The sequence below is a fragment of the Stegastes partitus genome, unplaced genomic scaffold, assembly GCF_000690725.1.
Source record: "Stegastes partitus isolate 25-593 unplaced genomic scaffold, Stegastes_partitus-1.0.2 Scaffold1352, whole genome shotgun sequence".
Lineage (NCBI taxonomy): Eukaryota > Metazoa > Chordata > Actinopteri > Pomacentridae > Stegastes > Stegastes partitus.
Window position 1 is genome coordinate 1,652 of NW_007579083.1, and position 18,279 is coordinate 19,930.

The following is an 18,279-nucleotide window of genomic DNA, read 5'->3' on the forward strand; positions in this document are numbered from 1 at the left end:
TGAACCTGCTGAGAACAACTTGGTGTCCTCAGTTAAGCTCTGAGCTGGACAGTCATTAGTTCTGCAGATATTTAACCCTAAATATGGTCTCCTAGCTAAGACTTCTTTTTTATTCCAAAGAGAGGATTTCCCAGGTGTGGAAACTTGTGTAATTCTTAAAATCCTTAGTTTTTGGCCCCATTAACACATTCATGAAGATTTAACTAAATGTGAGACGTGTGAGAAGGAGAACAGAACCAAGAGCTGCTTGAGTTGTTTTTATTGACCCATCAGTACAGATCTGTCGCCACAAACAGGCTCCGCATGACACAAAAACATGTCGCCGGTAAAACTTCTCCAGCACAACGGCCAGCTCAAGCAGATTGAAAAAAAAACAAAAAAAACAAAACCAAACAAACAAAAAAAACAAAAAAAAGAGACTTTGAAAACTGGCTAAAGTCAGACATTCATGGAACCAAACTACGTAAATACTTTAGAATGAAAAATAGATGATATGTCTATAAATATACAGCATACGATACTGACCACTTCAAAAACAAGCTCACGTTATCACATCCTGTACATATTGCATCTTTCACGTCAGCTGGAGTAAATGTTCTCCGTCGGTGGCTTTCAGGTTGATCTAGTTCATATGACAGAGGTGGGATTTAAGTTAAACACTTTCATCGACCCTCTTCCCCCCACAGTCCTACAGCAGCACCACCTGGACGTCGTCCAAGTTCTCCAGCAGAACTGAACACTTTAAAAAGTTCTGAAACTTAAACACAATCCCCACAAATCATTCTGTCCTCCACCTCTTCTGAGTGTCGGACACACAACACCTGTGCAGGTGCGTTACATTCAACAAACTTCGGGTTTTAGTGCAGCTGCGACTTCCCGCTCAGCAGCATTTTCATAGATCACACACAAAATGACAGCAGCGCTTTGATTTATTACTGGTTTTAGGGCTTCAGACGGAGAAGCCTGGAGGGCAGCAGATCGTCTGCTGTGCTCACGTTTCAGTGCTCGATGACGGGAAATCACATTATCCTGATTCACAGCAACATTCAGGTTTAAATGCAAACAAGAAGTCTTGTGATGCTGAGCTCACACGCAGGAAGCAGACAGTCATCAACAACACGTTTACGCCACTGAGCTAGTAACAGAATAAAGAAGTCTAATGAAAGGCCCAGTCCAGTGGAGGTACCGTGTACCAGCTGCTCTCCAACACTGGTCAGAACAACGTGACCTTCAAACTCCACAGCAGGCACACAGCGCAAGCAAAAACCCAATCCTGTGCAATGAGCTCGTCACATTTAGCTCCTTTAACGAGTAGTTCAAGACTCCTCTCGAGCATTTGGATGCTGATTGTTTAACATGTTTAAACCGTTTCATTTGAATCAGTCGGCGTTTTCTCAAAACACCAGAAGATCCTCGTGCTTCTCAATACAAACGTGATTTCCTCGCAAACAGAATGCACTTCAGAGATGATCTCAAACTGCAGCAAATCGTCTTAGAGCGCCCCCCGAGGGACGCGTGCTGCTGCAGCAACATATTAATATGCTAAATACGCACGGAGTGAATGAAACGAGGACTGTCCTTAATACCGCTGGCCTCTCAATGTTCATCATCTGTAGAGCTTTCCAAGGTGCACTGAGCATGCATTCAGGACTCTGAACATCATGCACACATGTAAGGGACTGGCTGGTACTTGGTACCACGTCACATTTCTATAGAACCGGCCACAACAGGATCTAGTAAGTCCAAGACATGGAGCCGTGTTGCAGTTTGCAAGCCAACACGCTGTTCAGGCCGATCTGACCCACGATCCTCAAACGTCACGACGTCTCACACACGTAAAAACTAGCTTCAGACAGACGATGTCGCAATACAGGCTGACGTCTGATACGTGGGCGAGACGGTGGAAGCTGAAGGCGCTATAACTAACCACGCAGGGATATGTTTTTAAAAATCCATGACGTAAATACACAAAAATAAAACGAGATAAAACGTTGGGACACCGACGACGTTCCACTCCTGGACCTTCAATACAGTAGCAATAAAACTTCACATTGTTTGGTAGAACACAACACGCAGAACAAGACAATGAAACTAAACGCATCCGTAAGTCCTGACTCACACACACACACTTTTCATTCAAGCCCCCGAGGAGCCCTTCAGACCACCCGGGTTCTGTCGACAGAGGAGAGCGGCGACGACGACGAGTGCTTCAGTGATGATCAGATGACAGCTGCAGCGGTTTTTGGTTTGTAAGCAGACGGGAGCGATAAGCTGAGCGCACTTATCACGGCTACATTGGTTCTCTGTCGACTCTCCAGAGGAAACAGCTCAGGTACAAACGTGCGTTCTTTGACAACATAAAAGTACCGTATTATAAGGCAGGAAAAGGTTTCCAGTGTACATTTAAAAAAGAAAAACAAAAAGCATAAAATCTGTTGTATATACAGATGCAGGTAGACGCTGCACAGTTCCAGACGTTTGTAACAGATGGTTTCCAGTGACTCTGGACACTCAGCCACACCGACGGCTGTGTGGCTCAGCGACACGTCGACATCTTCCATCAGACCTTCCTCAGGATAAAAGCTGCTGCTCAGAGCCGTCACACATCTCATCAGAGGTAAATTCATCCCTTTTAAAAGTCTGCATCTTCAGGAGCAAACGAAACTTAAATTATTGCTAAAAATAAATATGTTTTTCCTTCTTTTTCCTTTTTGACATGAAAGTAAAAACGAGTGCTTGTATAAACCAGGTGATCTGACTCGAAGCTGGGAATGGCTGGTCTGCTGTGAAGCCGAGTCAGACACTAGTAACAGGTCCGTCTGTATCCTCGTCTCTCCGTGTTCTGGTAAAGTGCCCGGTCTGGGGGAGGCCTCGGCGCCGTCACAGGCTGGAGGGCTGGGCCTGCTGCTGGATCTGGGGGTGGTGGCTCGGCTGGGCCGGCTCGCAGTCATTGGGCCCCTCCTCCACCCCCCGGGCGTACAAGAGGACCAGGGTGACGGTGGCGAACGTGGCGGCGTTCACGGGGAAAGCTCGCAGCAGCGTGGAGGTGAGGCCTCGTGTGAACACCATGTAGCCCTCCCTCTGGACGCTCTGCCTCACGCAGTCAGCAATGCTGCTGTACTGGTTCACTCCACCAACCCCGTCTGCCTGGAGGCGTGATTTGATCACATCTACAGGATAGGTGGAGAGCCATGAGGCGATACCAGCCATGCCTCCGGCAAACAGCAGTTTGGGGATCATGTAGCGGTCGTCGGGCTCGCAGCCAAGGCTGCGCGTCAGCACATCATAAGCCAGGAAATAGACTCCGAAGCCAGGCGTCTCACGGATCAGCGTAGTAACCATGCCTCTGTTGACACCCCACACACCCTCCCGGTTGTAGATGCGTGCCAGGCAGTCCAAGGAGCTCTTATACATCTTCCTAGAAGACTTCTTCTCTCCTGTGCCCTGCATTTGCATGCGGGTCTTGGCCAGCTCCATGGGGCAGCAGATGACACACTGGATGGCACCAGCTGCTGCACCAGCCAGGAACTGGTTCGTGGGGGTGTCGTGTCCCAGCAGCCGCATGGTGTTTCCCTGGACACCAAACACTATGGCATTGATGAACGTTAGGCCCATCATGGGGGATCCAATGCCTTTATACAAACCAAACACCTGCAGCAAGAGTGAGAGAAACAGAATCAGCAGCGGCTCAGTGTCACGGCCCTCCAGCCCTCTGAAGCCCAAAACCATCCAGCAGGTTGGAGCACAACATAAAAAGATCACATTTTAAAGAAACACAGCAAAATTACTGTTTTCAGTTCACATGTCCACTTCAAAGATTTGCCAAAAGAAACAAGAAATCTGCAGTCATTGATGAAACCAGGAAACCTTCAGTGTCTCTGCTGCAACCAGCAGTCATGTGACTAAAATCCAAGGACTTTCTGGCCAAACTGGGCTGAACCGCAGGTTGTGTTTCTACAGAGCAGACAGGAGTGTATGTATACAACTAAAAACACAGCCTACACATACCTGTAGCAGGTAGAGGACCAGGACTGGAACACTTGTGGACACTCAGAATAATGTTGGACATGTTGACTCCATCTTTTATTTATTTTTTTCAATTCTTGTGAAATAAATGATCAAAAAAACTACACGTTTAGGTTTTGTTAGTTTCAAATCATCCTTTATGGCGTTCTAACTGTGTCATAGGGTTCAGAGTGTAACACACAAACCTTCAGCATCTCACTCCACCTGTCAGAACCTTCATATTAGATCACCTGGTCACATAGTCACACAACTTTAAATACAGACTCACTGCTGTTCAGTTGTCAGCATATTCATGGTTTTTGTCCTTCTTACAGACTTAACCTGGTCTTTCTTATAATTTAAAGCACCGGTTACCAGAACACAGTGTTTCTAGAACAACCAGCGGTCTATAAATACAAACCAGAAGTGTCGCCCCCCACTGAAGGTGCCCCATCCTGTCACAAGACCCCGAGCGTCTCACATCACTATCGGGTCACTTTACCCTCGCTGACTTCTAGCTGAACATCACAACAGCTATCTGGGTCCGGCAATAAAAGCCGGACCTTGTTAAAGATAGACCTGTTAAACGCCGGCGCTGCATGGTGAGCAGCAGCCGCCTTCCTACAGCAAGACAGTCTCACACCTCAGCAGCCAGACTGGATATGGTTTATATAAACGGTTTAATTCTTCAAAATCAAATAAACATCCAGACATTTCAGAGTCTTCACCACCATTCATGTGTTGATCATTACAGAACCCTACATTTAATTCTGACTGGTCATAACGACAGTTTAAGATCCACATTGTCCATGTAATGCATTTTAAATGAAGCTTGAGCGAGTCCGAGTGATGCAGATGTGTAGCTCTGACTCTGAGTGACGCTGCAGGTATCTGTGGCTACGTCAGAAGCTTTGACATGTAAAACGTGACCTGCTTAGCAAACATATCATGGCGCTGCAACCCTCTGAACCATTTTGTCACAGAGGATGAGGACAAAATTCAATTAAATTTTAACCACTAATTAACAAAGCTCTTGTTCTCCACAAACACCTCACTAATGAGTTCTTTGTCTTTTTCCACATTTGCGAACATCTTCTGCACCACAGGGCTGAGCCGGACCAATACATGAGCCGTCATACAAGACAGATCCTACCAGTCAGAATGACCGCTGACATATTCAGCACTAACATAGTGACTAGTCCAGACTAAACTAGAGTCCTCTCACTGGGGTCGGTCGGTATGACTGCATGTCTGTATGAGCATTATATCTGTGAGGTGACGGACTCACATACCGACTCCTGTCGTATGATGGACTGGAAGCAGTGGAAGGTCCCACGGTACAGAGGCTTGTCCACACTCTGAACCTGCAGTCGCACCTGGAAGAGAAGATACTGATCATTTAAACCCGAGAAAACTGAAGAAAAGTTCAAAGCAATGTTCAAGTCCGGGAGCTGCACCGATGATTAGAAACAGAAAGCAGGAAGTACTGATGAGGATTCTTGAAACAGTGACGTACTGAGATTTTAGTACAAAACACATTATAAAAGATGCCACTTTAGATTTTTTTTCCACTAAACTGTGCACTGAATGACTGACAAAGTCTGTAAAGGACTCACCTTGACTGTGTCAAATGGGTGTCCAACCAAGACTCCAGCAGCACCTGGAAAACAAGGAACCAGCAATGAGAATTAGGCATTTTATTCTAATCTTACCTCCATTACTGGTGCCTTATAAAACTGTTTGTTTAACCCTTCAAATCATACGAAGGACTAATGCATCAAAGGTGTGGTATAGCTTACTGTATATTCATACAGCTTGGCCACATTACACACACTCAGTTTTGCCCCAAGAGCACCGTGTGAACTCTGAACATTAGCCTCACAGAGTCCTGCACACATGCCACTTCTTCTTCAAACTGGAGTTCACATATTTCCCATCGTTTTAAGCCATCTGCATCCATCTCCAGCAGATCTGAAGAGTCCCCGAGGGCCAAATCTCTTGCTGCGGTTGTGTAATTGTAGAGAGCGCCTGCTGCCATCTCCTCCAGGGTACCACGGAATCATCCGGAGCCAACTCGCTGCGCATCAACACCCTCTAAAACTTTCTTTAGCACGTCTTTGAATGTTACGTAAGCTGCACATGCTCGTGTTTTGATGCCAATTTGGGCTTCTCACCTGAGTCTGTGTTGAAAACTGTGAGCTGATAATAGCTCCCACAGTGCAGAAGTTCTCATGAAGGAATGCAGCGCTCACAGAATCACCTTCACAGAGAGACTCAGAGCTTTCCTGTCTGTCCTCTCAGGCCATACGATGGGCAGCATTGGGCAGCCGTGCCAATGTGTTTATTCTCAGACATTCTGCCTCAACATTTACTCATGATAATTTCATTTTTAACATTTGCTGGATCACCCCCAAAATACACTCTTGCACCATCAGGTCTAGTACCAGTACCAGTACCAGTACCATCTAGTACCAGTAAGTGGGCATTTTATGGATTTTCATTAAACATCCACGATAAATAACAAACCAACAGAGATTATATTAAAGTGTGCACACAAGACAAAGGAGTGTATTCATATCTTTCACTCCAAGAGCAGGGCTTCTCCTGCACAGAAGGATCTTTGGAGGCCTTCCAGAGAGGTGTACGCTCACAAGAGTCAAACAATAATCATCCAGAGTTTGACCAGCTTTGCTAGCTGAGGTTTCATCATTTCTAGCGTAATATACATTTTTGTTCATCGTACGGTAAAAGATAGCAGGCAAAGGTACACGTCTGTGTCAAATAACGGGCTTGTTTCTTTGACTGCACATGGCTCCATCATGTGTCATGGTGTGCACAGTCACTTCATTCTGGGCCAGGAAACACCAGCACGAGATGATTAACATCTGTACGTTAAGTAACTCTAAAGCAGAGTGGGTTAATTTAATCACTACTTTGATCAATCCTTCAGTTGCGAATAAGTCAAAATTAATGACAAATGTGATTACAAGTTTGCCAACAAATGGCTGTCGTGTGTGTTTTGGGGTTTATGGTCTGGCTCTTGATCATGGTGTTCATTATTCCAGATGTCAGTTAAAGAATCTCACTGCTTTGGGGTCTAACAGCGTCAACAGGCCCAGTGTAGTGATATCAATGAAGAAAATGTCGTTAAAAAAAAAAGAACAGACTTGACTCATCTGTGTCCCCACAGTAAACAAACACAGCCAGCTAATCCTACATAAGCACCTGCTCTGTCACCTGACCCAATTGTAAAAAGAGCCTATCGGAGGAGAGTCCGGCTGTAAGCCAGGAAAAGACACAATGACGGGCGGTCATTGACCTCAGAGCGCCGGTGATCTGAGAGGAGGAAAAACAAGCAGAGGACGGTGTTGCATCACAGCTTCGGGAAGTGCGTGCATCAGTCTTTTTATGTGTGTGGCCATGTGTGTTCACTGCAAGCTGGAGTTTTGAGCTAAATGCAAACTAGGGCATTCCTAAAGTGTGACAGCCAGCTTCCCGTTAACTGTAGATGGTTCCCCGAAGTGGGAAGCCACATGGTCAGTCACTGTAAATAAAGAGAGCAGGGGATTGGTCTGTGAAGGGGTGTGTGCCGATTCGAGCCCTCTGTGTATGGAGCGTGGGGAACCTTTAGGCTGCCAGGCCCTCCTGCAGCATGAGAGCCGGCTTTGCACTTGTGTTTGCATGCTTTCCATTCCTAGCAGGGTAAAGCAACACTGGGAGCATGCACAAGGTTGCAGCACTCCTGGTGAGCGAGCATTCCTCTGCAGAACACACACATTTCTTTCCTCCATAAACCTTTAAATCTTCAGTGATACTTTAAATTCTAGGTGCTAAGTTAATGCAATCACGTTATGTTGGCATAATAATCCAAACATTCTATAAAACAGGTCAGGGGAAAAGAATGATGTCATATTGTTTGGTCAGAGAGAAAAAAACTGTTTCAGGCACTTAAAACGATGAATTTGGCTTTAAAAGAACAAGACACTGCAGTTAGTTTCTCTTTCAGCAGTTAAGGGAAAAGTTAAGAGAAACTCAAACTACAATCTCCTTTTCTTTTTTTTAACTACTTGCTGAGAATGGGAGTTAGAAATTACAGTAAATGCCTTTCAAAAACCAACTCCAAACTTGAATTCATCAAAGCAAGAAAACTGCACTGTTTTCACACCTAAACCACACTGGACCTGGTTCAAATCCAAACCAACCAGTAATATGACTGTGAAAGTCATCTGGTGCAAGTCCTGCATTAAAACTAACTGAAATTATTAAAAGCACTGAATGCAAACAACAAGTCCTCTGTGACTCATTCTCTTATATACACACAACACAATTTGATGCATGTAAGTAGAAGCAAGACTTCACTGTTTTACTTGGTTGATAATTGATTGATAAACTACTCATTTAAGCACTACAGGTTCAACACAACATCCAATTTGACCAGTGCTTCATTTGCTTTGTGTTCAAAAGTCTTAATTGACAAAGTCACTGAAGCCGTGAGATGAATGTAGGAGAGTAAAAACGCTCCACTTCCTCTGAGATACAGCTGAGTGGAGACCTGCAAAAAATAATCCATTAACCAGCTACATGTCAACCATTACATTAATCACACATTTATTTCCATAACTGATTGTCTTTGGAGAAACAAAATAGTCTGAATTCTGGTTTACACTGGTACAAAATCAGACATCTGCTGTCTTGGCCTTTGGGAAACACTGACTGACTTTTTTTTTTTCTTTTTTGAACCATTTTCTGGCATTTTATAGACCTAATAGCTAATGGACTGAGTGTAATCAGAAGAGGAACTGACTGACTGACAACCTCAGCGGACTGGAAGTTGCACTCAAGTTAGAGTTCCTCCAACTAGTTTCTTTATGACGATACTTGAGTAAATGTGCTGAGCAGCATTTCACCCTGTCTGCTGGTCACTGCTGTAAGTCCAGTTCCCCTTAACTTTCCCCTTAGCGGTGGCAGCGGAAGCGAACAGCAGCGTGGTGCAATCAGGTCAAAGGCGATCAGCGGTGTTTGGGATTTCCAGGATTGTGCCGTAAATACGAAACTGCGCTCGTCATCTCGTGACAGCGTTGCATCACATCATTAAAGGTCCTGGTGATGTTTGAGTTTTTCAATAATCTCAGATCTCAGCTAGACTGGGCTGTAAAGCCTCACATCCAGGGGAGTGTGTGACGGCTGCGCTGGTTTATCACATAACGAGTGAAGCTCACTTACCTCCGATGCATCCTGCAACGAAGTCCATCACCGCTCTGCACCGTCACCGAGCTCAGGGACTTTTATTATGTATCTGACGTTATTATCTAACGACACCAGAGGCTCCTGTAAACGTAGTTTTATTTTATTTTTTTTTAAAACCGTTTATTTCGTGGGTCACCGGGCAATAACCGCCTCTGGCTGTATAATCTACCGGACACTTTCCGTTAGCTTAAACGTTTGCTAGCACCGGCTAGCTGCTAACGCGTCCCGCTCTACGGTTTTGCTTTCTGACGGCTGTGTTTCTCTCTTGTCGGCTGTTCGGCTTCTTCTGTGGCCCGGTGACTCTCTCCTGCTGACCTACACGCTCTTCATGAACCGTCGCGGTGTTTACAGTCGGTGCCTCTCCGCCGCCTCTGTCATGGACGCTTGTTAATTCTGTGGAGAGCCAGCTGGCGTCACGGGAAGTATTGAGGAGGGGGCGGGTCTTATACCGGCCTCCGGAGCTTCTGTCCAATCAGAGAGCAGGGTTCACGCCGTCGCCCCGCTTCATACGTCATCTGCGTAATTTATCGGGCTTCCTTTTTTTGACAAACTTTATGAACAACACAGTAAAATGACAAAACAAAGAACAGAACAGGGAGTACTGGAGACAAGAAAGCTCACTCCGAGAACACAGCCTATGAAGAAATGTGTTATAACTTATACCTACAGACACGAATGGTCGACGTGAAGTAAAATAAGCGCCGCTAACATGCTAATATGCTTGCTCAAAGGGAATCTTTGCATTTGTTGTGTTTTCCATGTATAATTTGTAGTATATTAAACTTAAGTTTCAAATTAGTCACGCAATTTGAGAGTGTATACAATACGGTAACCTTAATATTTAAGTTAGTCAGGTTGATTCGTATATAATGTTGTAGGGTGTCTCATAAAAAACATTATATGACCTAACCTTAGTAAAATAAATGTATATAATATACAATACTGCAGAATCTTACTGTATTATTAGTCAGGAAAATGATCATGATAAATAATTCTGTAGAGTCTTAACCTTAATATTTAATGTAGTTAGGTACAGGTTGTCGAGTATTAACTTTTAAACTTTTGTACGGTCTTTAATTTTATGTTTGATTTTATCAGGGTTATGTGTATTTTTTTTTTATAATATTGCTGGGTCTTAAGCATAGTATTTAAATTAGTTCAGCTATGTATCCAACTGTGGGATCTTAACCTCAAGTCTGTATATAAAAATACTGCTGTAGGTTGTCAGCCTTACATTTTAAATCAGTCAGGCATATTTGTAGAACATATAACATTGGATGACCGTTTGTTGTTTTAAATGGGACATCAAAGAGACTTGACTTGACCTAAAAGTATGTTCTGGGTGTTTTCTTTTCGTTACAATGACACAAAATGTGTTTGTAAGCAATTTTTTTCATCATGGCTTGGAACAAACATACTGTTGTCCTTTACATTTTACCTCAAGGTGTACAGTACACACAGGAGACCTTCCGGCTACGCTCGGCTAAAGCCGGAGCTGTGTTCGGCTAAAGTCGGGCGGCGTTCGGGTAAAGTCGGAGGCAGTGTTTTGAGCCGACGCTGTGACGCGAAGCGCCACATGTCATGTAACAGCAACAGACTCAAGGTTACGGACCAGCAGCTCCGGTTGGACACAGTATGGGCTCAAGGCTGACAGATAGCAGGCGGACAGTCACCGTGTGACAGGATGCATATCGCGGATTTTGTGTCCGGATCATTCGCAGGTAACAGCTAATGCTAATCCATGCAGTTTGTGTAACGTTAGCATCAGTTAGCTGGTTGATGTGCTAAACTACTAGCTGGTGTGTGTGTGTGTGTGTGTGTGTGTGTGTGTGTGTGCACGCTGAGATAAGATGAGAAGATCAGGGTGAAGTGGAGATTACATAACGTGACTTATTTCACACGGATGGAAACAAACGTGCACATGTCGGTGTTTGCGTTACTGCACCGTTACAGCATCCTTCAAAACCGTCACAGCATCCTTAAAACAACAGTTTAGACATTTTAAAATCATTTTTCAAAGATGTATTATTCTTAGTAATTAACTGAGTGAATTTCAGATATTTATTTGGTAAGCTAATGGGTTCAAATAAAAAATCCGTAGAAATATATGTATAAAAAAGTACAATATATATATCTGTAAAAATAGTAATCTGCCCTTTATTTACACTTACACACACAAAACCGTCCAGGTTTATCCTTGAATATGTTCTGAATGTTTTTGCAAAGAGGTTTGTTCCTTGATATCATTTCCAGGCTGGTTTATAGAACATTTTATTCATAAAAACATGTTGAAAACAGAACCTTTTTTTAACCCTGGCTATTGACGTTGTTCTTCAGTTTTTGAAGTGATGTCCAAAATGTCATTTAAATAAAACAAGGATTTTAAAGGTGGATTTATCTACAGTAATGTTCAGGTGTGTGGTTTGGAAATGAATGTAACCTTCTTTAATGAGATAATATCTTATTTGCATATTTGAACCTACAATTTAAGAGAAAAAGTAGTTGTCTTAATGGAAGTCATCAACCCAGAAAGTCTGACGCTGATATATATTAAAATAGTGAAATAAATTTAACAGTACATATCAGCACACAGCCAGAAACTTCACATCTACAGACACATAGACCAGAATAACCTGGTTGTATTCCTGCCTGTGTTCTGAAGGCTTTTACAGAAACATTTATTCATGAATCAGTCACAGCTTGATTTTTAGAACCTCTAGAACTCATTCCTAAAAACATGGCGACAGTTGGTTTATTTCTGGCGGTTACCAGCATTTTCTGATATGTGGCGTGATTAAAAAAGCGATATCCAAAGTCCTCTCTGAAAACCTTTGACTCTTAATGTGCAAACAGAATGACAGAAGGATTTGGAACTTGTTTTTTTCCCAAAGTACAGTTTTCTGCTCTTGAATGTAAATTGGGTGCATGTTTGGACAGATAATAACTCATTTGCATATTTAAACATGAAATTGCACAAAACTTGTGACAAAAATAGTGATTTTCTAATCGTACATGATTCTTGGAGGGCTTGATTGGGATGTCTGTGATGGAAAAACATCCACAACAGATGTGTGCTGTTGTCACTTAAACGTTCTCCTGTGATACTAGAACAAACCAGCATTGGTCCAAACAGGCTGACGGGTCGCATACCTGCTATATTTGTGACCATAAGTGTTTAAAACCCGACCTGCTCTCCTGACAGCACCTGAAAAGTTTTGGCTTCACCTAAAGCAATATTAAATCTGTCAAGGTTTTATGTTTTAAACTATGAGAAACGGAAAAGAAATAAATCCTCCCGTTGGCCTTCGTGTCAGATCAGAGCATCGCTGTGTGTCTGCTGTGTGCTGATTCTCTCTTTCCTCTGCAAACAGGAGCGTGTGGCGTGGCGGTGGGATACCCTCTGGACACCGTGAAGGTACAGGAAGTCACACGTGTCTAAAAACAAATTCAAGAGGCATCGTTTTTATGTTACTTTTCACGTTTTCAGGTCCGGATCCAAACCCAGAAACAGTTCACGGGAGTGTATCAGTGTGCGGTGGCCACGTTCTCTAATGAAGGGGTGAGTCAAGCTGTGTGACGACTGACAAACAGCCAGACACAAAAACGCAGTTAGAAACAGGTCTGAGCACATCTGTCAAGGTGACGTAATAAAGTTTATGAGCTCTGCTAATTATATTTTAGAAAGACGCCCACGTTGGGTCTATGTGACGCTGTAACAGGGTCCCAGGAAGCAACGTAAACCAGTGGTTTCTGGTTAAGAAAAGATATTTATTACATATTCCACAAACAAAGGAAAACCTGCAACTTCTTCAACCTGTTTCCTGTCTGACAAATAAGAGAGACAGTAAAATGTCCTGAACTGTCCTTTCAAAATAATGGCACTCTTCTTGACATTTGTCTGCAAAATCTCATTTTCTGTTTTTGTGAATAATTTAAAAAGCAAATGAAAGTCGCGCACGTGAAAGTGTGCGTTAGTGGCTGAAGCTCCGACAGGAAGTGGATCAGCAGAAGTGCAGGATGACACAGAACGCTCTCAGTCACTCAGCTCATGGAACATCTGAGCACGAAGGTGCTTCACCGCTCTTTCACTGCAGCTCTTCCATACGTCATGTGTTTGTCAGTATTGTCATTTCAGTTTCCCTTTAACTGCTGAAGTGAAACCAGAGAATCACCTGCCGACTCCAGTGTCTGTCTGCGGTCGCTGCATTTTTAGACTTCAGGCAGCTGATAGTTGTCGCAGTGACAAAGAGGACAATGACAGGATTTTAAAGAATTCAGGTCGAACAGTTTGCATTCGTCCTCTGATGAACACGTACAGTACGAACAGAGACTACAGTTTAAGTGCTTTTAAAATAATGCAATGATTAATTTTAATATATCAGAAAGAGAACCAAGCTGTGAATCAGGTGGTTTAAAGCCTTCAGAGCGGCTCCACTACAGTACTCACACCAAAGGGCTGATCGTGTTTGCACAGGACTGAACAGGTTATGAACACACGGAGGAATCTGTTCGTCTGCATCCCAGCACACTAGACATGTCCTAAAAAGAGGAGGAATCCTGTGTAAGAAGGTCAAAGTTATTCAGGGTAGCTGCTCACGTTACATCTGGACTCTGTGTAAAAGGAACATATTTAGAGTTTTTCCTCTCAAAGGTTTCAGACGTGCTAACCCTGGATGAGGCTGCTGACTTCGCTCACTCTGTGCCTGGTAGCGTATAGAAAGTCACCATAGCAACACGTTTCACTTGAAGCCGATTTGCGTCTTATAACCATGAAATGAACTGAAAGATGTAGAAGTTTTTGTTTTGCTTTGACTTCATCTGTGTTTTCTTTTGCCTCTCTTGTGCCGTCAGGTGCATGGCTTCTTTAAAGGCATGTTCCTGCCCCTTGCCACGGTCTCCATGACTTCTTCGGTGGTGTTTGGCACGTACAGGAACTGCCTGCAGTGCCTGAGCCAGGCGCGAGGAGCCGCCGGAGGCTCCAACACCAAACTGGAGGTGTTTCTGTCTGGACTGGCAGGCGGCATCGCTCAGGTGACGCTTCTTTAACACAAACATCTGAGAAGTGTTGAGCCGTGTGCCTCAGTGAGCTGAGCACGTCCACGTGTATCCGGATACTTCACCTGCACTCAAACACACACACTTTTACTCCCACATGTGCTCAGTTAATTCGTGCATGTTTTGAGAGATCACCTGCTGAGCGTCTCCTCGTCTTCCTCCACCAGACGTCGGTGATGTGTCCCGGTGACATCGTGAAGGTCCGTCTGCAGTGTCAGACTGAGTCCAAGCGAGGGGGAACCAAACCGAAGTACCGCGGCCCGGTCCACTGCCTGCTGAGCATCACCAAGGAGGAGGGCTTCATGGGGCTCTACAGAGGGGCTCTGCCGCTCATGCTCAGGGACGGGCCGTCCTACGCAACGTACTTCCTCACTTACGTAACCATCTGCGAGTGGCTGATCGACAGCAGCCGGAAAACGCTAGGTGAGCGAGGAGCCGCCTTTCTGCCTGAAGGCTCGTAGTGCTGCATACGCTGGTCGCTCACTCACACTGGAAACACTTCTGATTCCAACAAACACCTCATAGGACAGCTGACAGGACTCTAGGCCCGTCTAGCCCTGTACAGGCATTAGGTCTGGAGCAGTGCTGTTTTATCAGTCAGTTAAAGAGACGAGGTTCTGTCAGGCAGACTTCAGTCACTTTAAAGCTCATGTTTCCAGGCTTCATTCAGAAAAGCGATGGAGAGAGACGCAGCACCATATCTGTCGAGGTCGGACAGAACATCCATTTATGAGTAATAATGTACCGATAGTCCAAAAACGTGCTCATCATTTGGACATTTAATCCATGAGTGGTGATGATCTGTTACTTCACCAACATCACATTAAAAACATGCCACCAGCTGTGATGGAGGTCCTGCTGAGCTGCTGCTGGGTCCTGATCCGTCCTGTCTTCATGTCACGGATCATTTATGATCACAAGCAGCGAACAGAGTCACTGCTGTGGTGCATGAACGTGTGCAGCTCACATGAACCCTGCAGGTATTTAATCAACTCAAAGGAAAGACTCCTACGAAGAACCAGAAGAACCGACTGAACTGCAGATTGTCAAAACCCAGATTACATTCATTAGTCCTGACCTGTCAGCATCTGCCTTCCTCACAGCAGAGTTTTACTTTTGTGGGCATCTTAGTTTGTAGTAGATGCAAAAGTGGATGAAAAGTGTTCTGTGACGTTGGCAGCTCTACAAACGGTTTCCCTCTGTGAAGCTTATGGACCGATGCCGGTGCTTCCAGAATCATTTCACAGAACTCAGTCCACTGTGATCTTCAACACGCTGTAAAACTACAGCCGTCAATCGATTAGTTGTCAGCTGTTTAGATAATCGATTTGAGTAATTTTTTTAAAGGAAAAAAAGTAAAAACGTTCTCACTCCAGCTTCTTAGATGTAAATACCTTCTGGTTTCTTTCCTCCTCTGTGACGCTAAACTGAACATCTTTGGGTCATTGGTCACTTCTGGACTTTGGGAAACGCTGACTGACATTTTCTCCATCTTCTGAACAGCTGATCAGTGAGCTGAAAAACATGAAACACAACCAGTGAATGTGACGGCGTGAAGCTCAGACTTGTGCTGCGTTGAGCGTGATGCAGAAACGTTTGTCTGTCGCCGTGGTGACAGGATCAGCAGGTCCAGTCAGACGTACAGCTGGAAGTGGTGAGAAGCTTGTGGAGGGAAACCCAGAACGTTTGACCCAAGTCATAGAGTTTAAAGGCAACGCTGGCAGATACTGAGGAGATGGATGGAAATTTCTGACTTTCTTCTGGTGTTTAGCAAATAGAACTAATGTTGGTGATCCTGACTGAGCTGAAACAGGAAACGTTTATTCTGATTTCATGTCAGACGGTGAGAAAGAAACGGCTTTGTGTGCTTTCATACGGTGGATGTGAGCTTCTGGTTCCAGCTGTACATCAGACCAACATGTTGAGATGCTGGATGAACACAGAGGAGCCTGAACGGTGCTTCTGATGCGAGTTCCTTGAAGGTTAAACTGTAGATGTTCTTTCCTCTTCCTCCAGACTGGAGTGCGGTGATGCTGGCCGGAGGGATAGCCGGGATGGCGGGCTGGACTGTGGGAACGCCGATGGACGTGATCAAAGCCCGCCTGCAGATGGACGGCTCGCGGGACAACAGGCGGTACAGGGGCTTCTGGCACTGCGTCACCGAGACGGTGAGAGCGGAGGGAGCCGGGGTTTTCTTCAGGAGTCTGAGCATCAACTGTCTGCGAGCGTTCCCCGTCAACATGGTGGTGTTCTTCACCTACGAGGTTCTCACCGGTTTGCTCCGAGCTGGACCCGAGAGCGTCGACCCGCCCGTAGGGATGGAATAACGTCAACTACCTCCGGTCACATCGTGTTATATCACCTCTGTGGTTTTACTTTGTACATTGCATTGCGACATTTCCACTGAATGATTGTTGAATCTGTTACATGGCACACGTACAGGCATTGATCAGGCATTGATCAGGCATTGATCAGGCATTGATCAGGCATTGATCAGGCAGTGATCAGGCAGAGGGAGCTCATTCTAACGCTCACAGAGGAACCACATCAGTATTAGCTGAGCACAGAGACTGTACCAGGATCCGTCTCACCACTAGATGGCCTCCCAGACCAGCTTCTTACATATTTTTATGAATCACAACAGAGTGTGTGCCTGTAGGGGGGCAGTGCACCACCAAAGCTCTGTGAGAAGTCCAGTACCAGGCCCGCTCCAAGGCCTGGACTCTACAACGAGCTGCAGTACGCACAGTTTAGCGAGTATGCTACCCGTCCAGGTCCGAGCCACGTCCACCAAACTGTACAGCTGGACAATCTGGCCTAAATGTTTTAATGACCCTGTTGAACTGGATTATTTATTAAAGAATTGTTTTGCATATCGCTGCACAGGACCAGAGGCAAAGCAAGAGTCCGTTTATGCACATTGTTCTCATCAGTGTCTCACACATTCACAGATTTCTTGTTTTGTCTCCACACATATTGAGTCTCTAACAGGGTGAACACCGCTCATGAATGATGTTTCTTGTAATTTATTTGCAGCAGTGTGATGACGATGATGCTCGTGTGCCTTCTGGAATAAAGGTGGAATAAGTGATGTTTGTTGTTTACCTTCATTCATGCGTTAGTTTAGCAGAAGACAGCTGAATGATGTCAGTGGTGTGAACGAGCATCAGCAGAACTTTCCTTTATGTTATTCTTTATGTGATCAGCTGTGAATCAAAGTGACTTCCTGCAAACGAACCGAACGGCGCAGCAGCAAATGAGCGCCGTGGGTCTGAATATGAAACGTGTGGCGTACATGAAGCATGATGTCAGAGGAGGAGAGTGCCAGATGTCGAGGCGTGCACATTCTCACACATAAATGATAAATATGCCAGCGAGTGAGCAGACTGGGCTACGGCACAGTTTAAATTTCAATGAATGTGGCTGAGAATGTGAATGGATGATTCACGCTGTCAGAAACGAGCGTCTCGGTTCAGCACATGAGGCGGCCGTGGGCTTCTGGAGTCGCATTTCATCACAAAGTGTTTTAGCACGAAATGAGATTAAAGATAACGGATGATGAACATAAAAACAAATTAAAGCAAGTTAAAACTGAAACTAGAGCAAGAGCAGCATCTGGAGCAAAATATGGAATAACTCAAGAATCGATAGAAAAAGTGCTTTCTGACTCTCATCTAGTGAACTCCTAAACATCAGCTCCTAACGTACATTCAGCTGACATGAAGACCGAACCACAAACACTATTTGAAGAAATGTCTGAACTGTAGCATGAGAGTGACGGTCCTGGTTGGAAACAGGTGGATAAAGTCAGTCAGAGCTGAAACAGTCTGATGAGTGAAGGCAAACTAAAAGCAAGACCTTTGAATCCCTCCTGAACCATTCAAACTGCTGTCGTGTTCATTTCTTACTCCTGGTTTCACATTTAAGCTGCAAGTCGGACTCCAGTTCATCACAACTCAGGAGTCTGGACAA

The 18,279-nt window shown here is 44.7% G+C and overlaps 2 protein-coding genes across 2 annotated transcripts; one reads left to right on the top strand and one right to left on the bottom strand.

Moving 5' to 3' along the window:
• Nucleotides 1–242: 242 nt before the first annotated feature.
• LOC103369942 (mitochondrial carnitine/acylcarnitine carrier protein CACL-like) lies at nucleotides 243–9,627 on the bottom strand. The gene is made up of 4 exons (XM_008298802.1): nucleotides 9,229–9,627; nucleotides 5,622–5,665; nucleotides 5,298–5,381; nucleotides 243–3,651 (listed from the first exon to the last, which is right to left on the bottom strand). Exons 1-4 carry the CDS (start codon nucleotides 9,254–9,256, stop codon nucleotides 2,881–2,883), a joined length of 927 nt encoding a protein of 308 aa, XP_008297024.1. The 5' UTR covers nucleotides 9,257–9,627; the 3' UTR covers nucleotides 243–2,880.
• Nucleotides 9,628–10,891: 1,264 nt separating this feature from the next.
• On the top strand, nucleotides 10,892–17,398 carry LOC103369943 (solute carrier family 25 member 47-A-like). Its single transcript, XM_008298803.1, has 6 exons — nucleotides 10,892–10,973; nucleotides 12,624–12,667; nucleotides 12,740–12,811; nucleotides 14,104–14,283; nucleotides 14,475–14,730; nucleotides 16,324–17,398. Exons 1-6 carry the CDS (start codon nucleotides 10,937–10,939, stop codon nucleotides 16,632–16,634), a joined length of 900 nt encoding a protein of 299 aa, XP_008297025.1. The 5' UTR covers nucleotides 10,892–10,936; the 3' UTR covers nucleotides 16,635–17,398.
• The last annotated feature ends 881 nt before the right edge of the window (nucleotides 17,399–18,279 follow it).